The 6,687-nt window shown below is 51.1% G+C and overlaps 1 protein-coding gene across 1 annotated transcript; it reads left to right on the plus strand.

Moving 5' to 3' along the window:
- Positions 1–3,721: 3,721 nt before the first annotated feature.
- On the plus strand, positions 3,722–5,725 carry RAP2B (RAP2B, member of RAS oncogene family). The gene has a single exon (XM_019732031.2). It carries the CDS (start codon positions 3,722–3,724, stop codon positions 4,271–4,273), a length of 552 nt encoding a protein of 183 aa, XP_019587590.1. The 3' UTR covers positions 4,274–5,725.
- Positions 5,726–6,687: the final 962 nt, after the last annotated feature.

Here is a 6,687-nt window from a genome sequence, read left to right on the forward strand (position 1 = left end):
CAAACTGTGGCATCTTTCTGGTACTGGAGAGGGCACCAAGATTCAATAATACCCATCCACAACAATGCCTGGATTCCTGAGGATTGTCTTTTCTAGGTGGGGCTGTCAGGGCCCCTGGGTCTAGGTAGTAATTGTCATGCATTTATGGGGTGCTGCAGCTTTGAAAGCACATTTCCATCCATTATCTGTTAATTATTACCCCTGAGGACAGGCTGGCACCATGAAAAGGGCAGCCCAGGACACCAGGGTTCTAATTCTGCTCAGTTCTCTCTGATATAAAATGACACGTTTGGTCACTAGATTCTCTCCAAGGTTCCTTGTATAGTTAAGTGGGTAGGGTAAATTTTATCACCATTTTATAGCCAGGAAAACTAAGGTCAGGAGAGCTTATGGGACTTGCCCAAGGTCTCAGATAATAATTGATATCCAATACTTGAGATTAGCCACCAGGCCTATATAGAAAAGCATTTTCTACTGTACCATACTCAGCACCACACCTAGCATTTGTGGGCAAGAGGACAAATAGAGGCCCATACAGCATTCATCTAAGTATTTAAGTCGTAAATCAAGATAACAAACTGTTAAACACAACATGATTTATCCTCCCATCTTGACAAACACCTCTTCCCAAGGACCTGGAGGGCCAGGTGTGAATTATGGATTCTTAGACTCCTCTGAGGGCCAAGCTGGAAGGTGGCAGGGAAGGGAGAGCTGACTCCAACATACCCCCTCTTCCTGCACTAAGGAGGGGCCCCAAGTGCCCTGCAGGGCACACACCTCAGCCCACAGGTCCAAGCCCTGTCCACACTCTGTCAACAAAGACCCATTCTAGAACACAGGGATGAGTTCAGAGCCCCAAGCAGATCCTGGAAGAGGGTTTTGGGCAGAGGATTCCAGAATTCTGATGATCTGTAGCATAGTCTAGTGTGCGGGCTCTTTGACCTGTGGAGAAGGGGAACTGCCAGAGGTCAGCAGAGGTGGAGGTGGGCAGAGGTTCCTTTTGCTTCGTTTTAAGAGCCAGTCTGATTACACTACCTCAAGATTCAATCTAAGAGTAAAATCTGGGAATTTTCTTGTGAAATAGTAGTATGGCCAATTGTTTACAGCAGCCAAACACCTGTGTTGGGACCCTAGCTTGGCCACTCACTAGCTGTGAAATATCAAGTAAGTTGTCTTAGGGCCTCAGTTTACTCGTCTTAAAACAGATGTGATAATCATTATGAGGAGTAAATAAGATAGCACATGTTAAAAAGGTTGGCAGACATTAAACACTGGTTAAACGTGAAGTTCTCTCCAGCTGTATTAGGTAAATTCGCCTTCGAGTTAGGTTGTCTGGAGAATTATATAAGCACAACTATATCCAAGCTCTCTGATCATCAAGGTTGAACCTTTCTCCTTTCTCCACTAAACAGCGGGGCCAGGCGCAAGGGTGGGCACTACATACCGCCATCCAAGGCGTAGGCTGCTGCCCATATCCCGCCAATCCGGTGGCCCAGGACTTTGGGCTGCAGACATGCACAGTACGAGCTACAGCCTGTGGTTCGGAGAAGGTTACCTCGCAAACGTGGCCGTGAGTCCGCTGGGGCTCAGGAACTGAAACTAAGTGTTAGCACACAGCACACCGCCTGGTTCATCCCTGTGATGCAGGCGGTTAAACCAGTGGGAAGTGACACTGGATAAAAAAGTCAGGACACGCAGCCAGGGTTGACAAAGCCTTGTCCCCTCCCACCCCTTCATCTTGGTGCTCCTGCTAACTTCGCTAAGTCTTCTGACAGGTCTTGACATCTCTCCTCCGCAAGGAAGGAGACTCGGAGCAAGTCGAGGCATCTCCCTTGCACCTCCCGTGAGTGTGAGCTGAGCCAAGCGAAGACGTTTTCTAAAGACAAGCCTGGGCATCACCCCCCCCCCCACGCCCACCTCTCCGGGTGGAAAGAATTCAAAGTGGCCCATTTCCACATCCTAGCCACCCTACCCCTTCTGCAAAAAACAAAACACAACAAAAACTTGTTAACTTTGCTGTTGCTTATGGACCAAGAACTGTAACCAGCCCTTCCTCCTCCCTTTAAGGGACAGTCGTGACTGGGCACCGAGAAGTCAGACTCTCTCAAAAACACCAACAAAGGACTATATTTAGCTCTGAGCTCTCCGCCTAAATTCCTCTTATTTTTGCACTCTTAGCTTCAAAACGACTAGGTTGGGGAAGTGGGAGGAAGGGGGCGGGGGAGCAGCAGAGAAAGAACAGCTGTGCCTTCGCCTCTCAACTCAATCTCTATAAATAACCAATCAAGAGCGGAGGTTACTTTTTAACCAATGAAGCAGCCCAAACTGATAAAACCTTGGCGGTAGCCAATAGAAGAACAGTTGGGGGTGTGAGATTTGCGCCCCGGGACCAATGGGTCCCGAGTCTGGGAGAGGTAATTTGAGCTGGAGTGTGGGTGTGTGGTGCAAAAGCTTCCTACTTCCAAGCCCGAAAACCTGCTCTGCCCACTGAGCATGCCCTGACTGGCTGCGGGAGCAGCCGCCACTTCTGGACTGGGTTGAATTCCGGTCTCCAGGTTCCGCTCCAGTCCGGACGGGAGGTGGGCGGGGCGCATGAAGTCCCAGCCCGGAGAGGACTACGGTCACTAGAGGCTGCCCGTTTCCTGGTCGGGACAGTGTTTCAGAACCAGTGTTCTCGTGTTCTTTGTCCGCGGAATGTAGTGCGGGAAGAGTTGGCCATAGAAGGCCGAGTCGCGTTTCCCAGGCGAACGGTTTATTAAAGAGCTGCTGCGCCGTGGGCGGAGGAAGCTGCTCCACCCGCCGCTCAGGCACCCAAATGCCTCCGGCCCTGAGACGCACACCAGCAGGGACTCTGAGAGTGAAGTCCACGGGCTTTTGGTAACGGGACTCCGCTACAGCAGAGCCCGCCCGATTCTTGGGGCGGCCCTTCGCGCCCACAAACTTCTCGTAGAGCTGCCACCTTATGCGGAACCCCAGCGCCGTGAAAGAAGGCGCCCTCCTATCCTCCTACCTGAGCTTTCCCAGCCCCCCTTCAACGTATCCAACCCCCCACACTTCCCATCCAGCCCCTAGACTCGCGCTTCTCCGGAATCCGCTCCTCCGGACTCAAATAGCAAGCCCCACCCACGTCCCCGCCCCCTGCTGGGGCCCCCGGAAAACCAGGAGCAGCGGATCCGGCGGGCGCGGCCGGCGGTGCACTGGGCATGCTCGCGGGGGTGGGGAGGGCCCGGCTGCGCGCGGCGAGTAGGAAGCCCTCGCCCCGCGGAGGCTGCGGGAGAGAGCGCGATGGGCCGCGGCGGTGGGCGTACGCTCTGCGGGGACTCATGCCACGAGCGTCCCAGCTCGGCGCGCAATTAGCAGCCACCTCCGCACCCTGCCGCCACCGTCTCTCCGTCCTCTTCGGCTGCCGCGGCGAGGAGCTGCCGCCGTTGCCTCGCACAGGCTGCCGGCATTGTCCTCCCGGTCCGAGCCGAGGCTGCCGCTGCGGGCTGCTGCGGGGCCCCGGACCCGCGCCCCAGAGACGCGCCGCCGCCGCCGCCGGCCGGCCCGGCGTCCGGCCCCCGTTTGGTGATTTCTGCGCCCTGCGCTCCCCAGCCACAATCTCCTAGATTTTTCCTGCGGAGCTGAGGAAAGGGAGAAGTCCAGCCGCCAAGTCCAGCGTTTCCCCGGCGCGCAGCCCCGACGGGGCCGCGGCAGGCGCGGTGAAAGCGCGGACGGAGCCATGAGAGAGTACAAAGTGGTGGTGTTGGGCTCGGGCGGCGTGGGCAAGTCCGCGCTCACCGTGCAGTTCGTGACGGGCTCCTTCATCGAGAAGTACGACCCCACCATCGAGGACTTCTACCGCAAGGAGATTGAGGTGGACTCGTCGCCGTCGGTGCTGGAGATCCTGGACACGGCGGGCACGGAGCAGTTCGCGTCCATGCGGGACCTGTACATCAAAAACGGCCAGGGTTTCATCCTCGTCTACAGCCTCGTCAACCAGCAGAGCTTCCAGGACATCAAGCCCATGCGGGACCAGATCATCCGCGTGAAGCGGTACGAGCGCGTGCCCATGATCCTGGTGGGCAACAAGGTGGACCTGGAGGGCGAGCGCGAGGTCTCGTACGGCGAGGGCAAGGCCCTGGCGGAGGAGTGGAGCTGCCCCTTCATGGAGACGTCGGCCAAAAACAAAGCCTCGGTGGATGAGCTGTTCGCGGAGATCGTGCGGCAGATGAACTACGCGGCGCAGCCCAACGGCGATGAGGGCTGCTGCTCGGCCTGCGTGATCCTCTGAGGCGCCGGTGGCCGCCGCGCGCCGGCCGCGCTCTGCGCACAAAAGCCAAACGCACCCGACTCTCTAAATGTGATTTTTCTTCTTGCTTTGAGATTGGAGACGGTTTTGCATTGGCCAGGGTGTCCCGGGAGCCCGGTTGGCCTCTGCGGCCGGCGTCCCCAGCCTCCTCCCCTTGTCCGAAGGGGTATCCGGTCCTGACCATCCGAGACTCGGTGGAAATGTGGCTCTTTGCAGCATGTACGTTTCTCATTGATTTTGGTTGACGCATATTTCCCCCTGTAAGTAGCGTTTAGGGCGCTGTATTGGCAGCTTGACACCAGCAAGCGAAAGTTTCAACCTGGAAAAAAATGGGGTGGGGGAGAAAAAGGACAGGAAGAAGGTGGAAAGGGGGGTCTTTTTTTTTAATTTTTTTTTGGTCAACAACCGTTTTCTAGTTCCAAGTTTTAAATACATGGAAGGAAGTCCGGGAGAACCAAATGAAGGAGCAGGAGGAGGGGAAGAAACTTTTGTTTTTTTTCCCTTGTTTTCCAGGAGTAGCTGGAAATTTTGATCAGGTTCTTTTTCTGCCAGCTTGGAAGGGCAACCCCGTGACTGATTGCGATTTGAGGATGTCTATGCAAAGTTGGATTCTTGTTACAGTGTATCCAATCTGAACTATTGCACATCAGAACTGACTTGTTAACACTGATGCCAATACAGTGTGGGGTGCCAGAAAGTGTCTGCTGATATTTGTGGGGGGAAAAAAAATCTATTTTGTTTACCTACTGTATCAAAGGGGAGTCTGGGGGAGAACGGTAGTATTTTTTTTTATCAGCTGTGAAAAAAAAAATGTTACAGATCTGCACATCTTTGTGTGTACTATTGTGTGTGTGTGTGTGTGTGTTTTCTTTTTTAGCTTTTTGTTCTTACTGGTTGACAGTAACGGATTTTGATGACTAGCTCTTTAAAATACAGGACAAAGACTTCACAAATGTGATTCAGGGCCCCCAGCACCCCTGTGTCTGCAGAGTGCCTTCCAAACTCAGCTGTTCCAGCCGGTGCCAACCTGTGAACTTCCCACCCTGTCCCAGAATCTGCTGTTCCCCACACCACTTTCCAGTTTCCTTTCAGTAATCTTCCTGAAGGAGCCAGGACAATAGGTCCTGTTGTTCTGTGAATGTCTTCATTATGTCCAGCCTTTAACATGTAATTTCCATGTCTTGCAATGGTTTCTATTCTTTTCTATTTTTTTTTCTTTTTCATTTTGTTCAACTGTTCAGGTATTTAGCTCCCCTTTTATATTATCATCAAATTCTTTTGGTTATCTGTTAATAGGGTGTTCCTCCAGAAGCTAAGAGCAAAATTTTACTGTTGTGATGTACCAAGAGAATTCTAACAAACTGTAATTTTTAATTCCAGACACATTGTCTCGTCATTTTAAGACTTTTAATACAGATGTCATTTTTAAAGAAACCCAAAACTTATTGTTTGTGTTTCTGTGTTTCATATTCAGTATCATGGCTGAGGTGGATAAGGGCAGGTGGTCATGCCTGATGCCCCAAGAGTTTGTCAGATTTTGAAGACAGAAGTATCTCATTGGCAAGTTGGGTGACATTACTCCCAACTCCTTAAATAATAGGAAAAGTCATCAAGGTCTAGGAAGCCCTGGGGTGTGGCCATACCATCTTACTACATTTGTTCTGCTGACATGCAACAGCTTACCTCACAGTAGGTAAGGAAGGGAGAAACCGAATGCTAATACTGCCTGCCTGTGGTCTGGGAAAGTAACCATCCACCTGACCAGGCAGGGTAGCACTTACTGTTTTGTTTAAATTAGGTCACCCACCAAGTCCAAAGGATGTTTGGGGAAGATGATTTCTATTCTGAAGTCATATATACCTAATAGTGTTTTCTGCAGTACATTTTGTACGGGTTGTAGACAATACCTCAACCCTTCTGAGGTTTTGATTTGGAAATAGATCATTAGATTTAAAAGGAAGAGGGGGAAAAAAACTAAGGCAGAAAAGCAACAACCTTGCTCTCATTACAGTTTGTGGACCATTTTGACCTCATGAAATTTTGTAACAGTAGGAGGCAGTGTGAGCTTTTTATTTTCTGTTTTATTTTTTTCAAGGGCCACTTTAATATAACCTCTGTAGAATAAAAGAAAGTTTATGGCTGTATATCAGGAGCGCTTGCTATACCTTAAGCCTATGAGTGTAGATGAAGTCTTCTCAAGGGTCATTTGAAAAGGATTTATTCTGTTGAAGCCAAAAGAAATTACAGGCCACAGGTTTCTTTAAAGCTATATTAACATATCTTGCCTTAAAATGTTGTGCTCTTTGCCCAAGTGACATGTCAGTATTCCAAGGTGGAAGAGGAAGAGAGAATTTTGCTTGTGATGGTCCTATGGCCATTTTTTCACTCAATCCTAC

The sequence above is a fragment of the Rhinolophus sinicus genome, linkage group LG01, assembly GCF_036562045.2.
Source record: "Rhinolophus sinicus isolate RSC01 linkage group LG01, ASM3656204v1, whole genome shotgun sequence".
NCBI classification, from domain to species: Eukaryota; Metazoa; Chordata; class Mammalia; order Chiroptera; family Rhinolophidae; genus Rhinolophus; species Rhinolophus sinicus.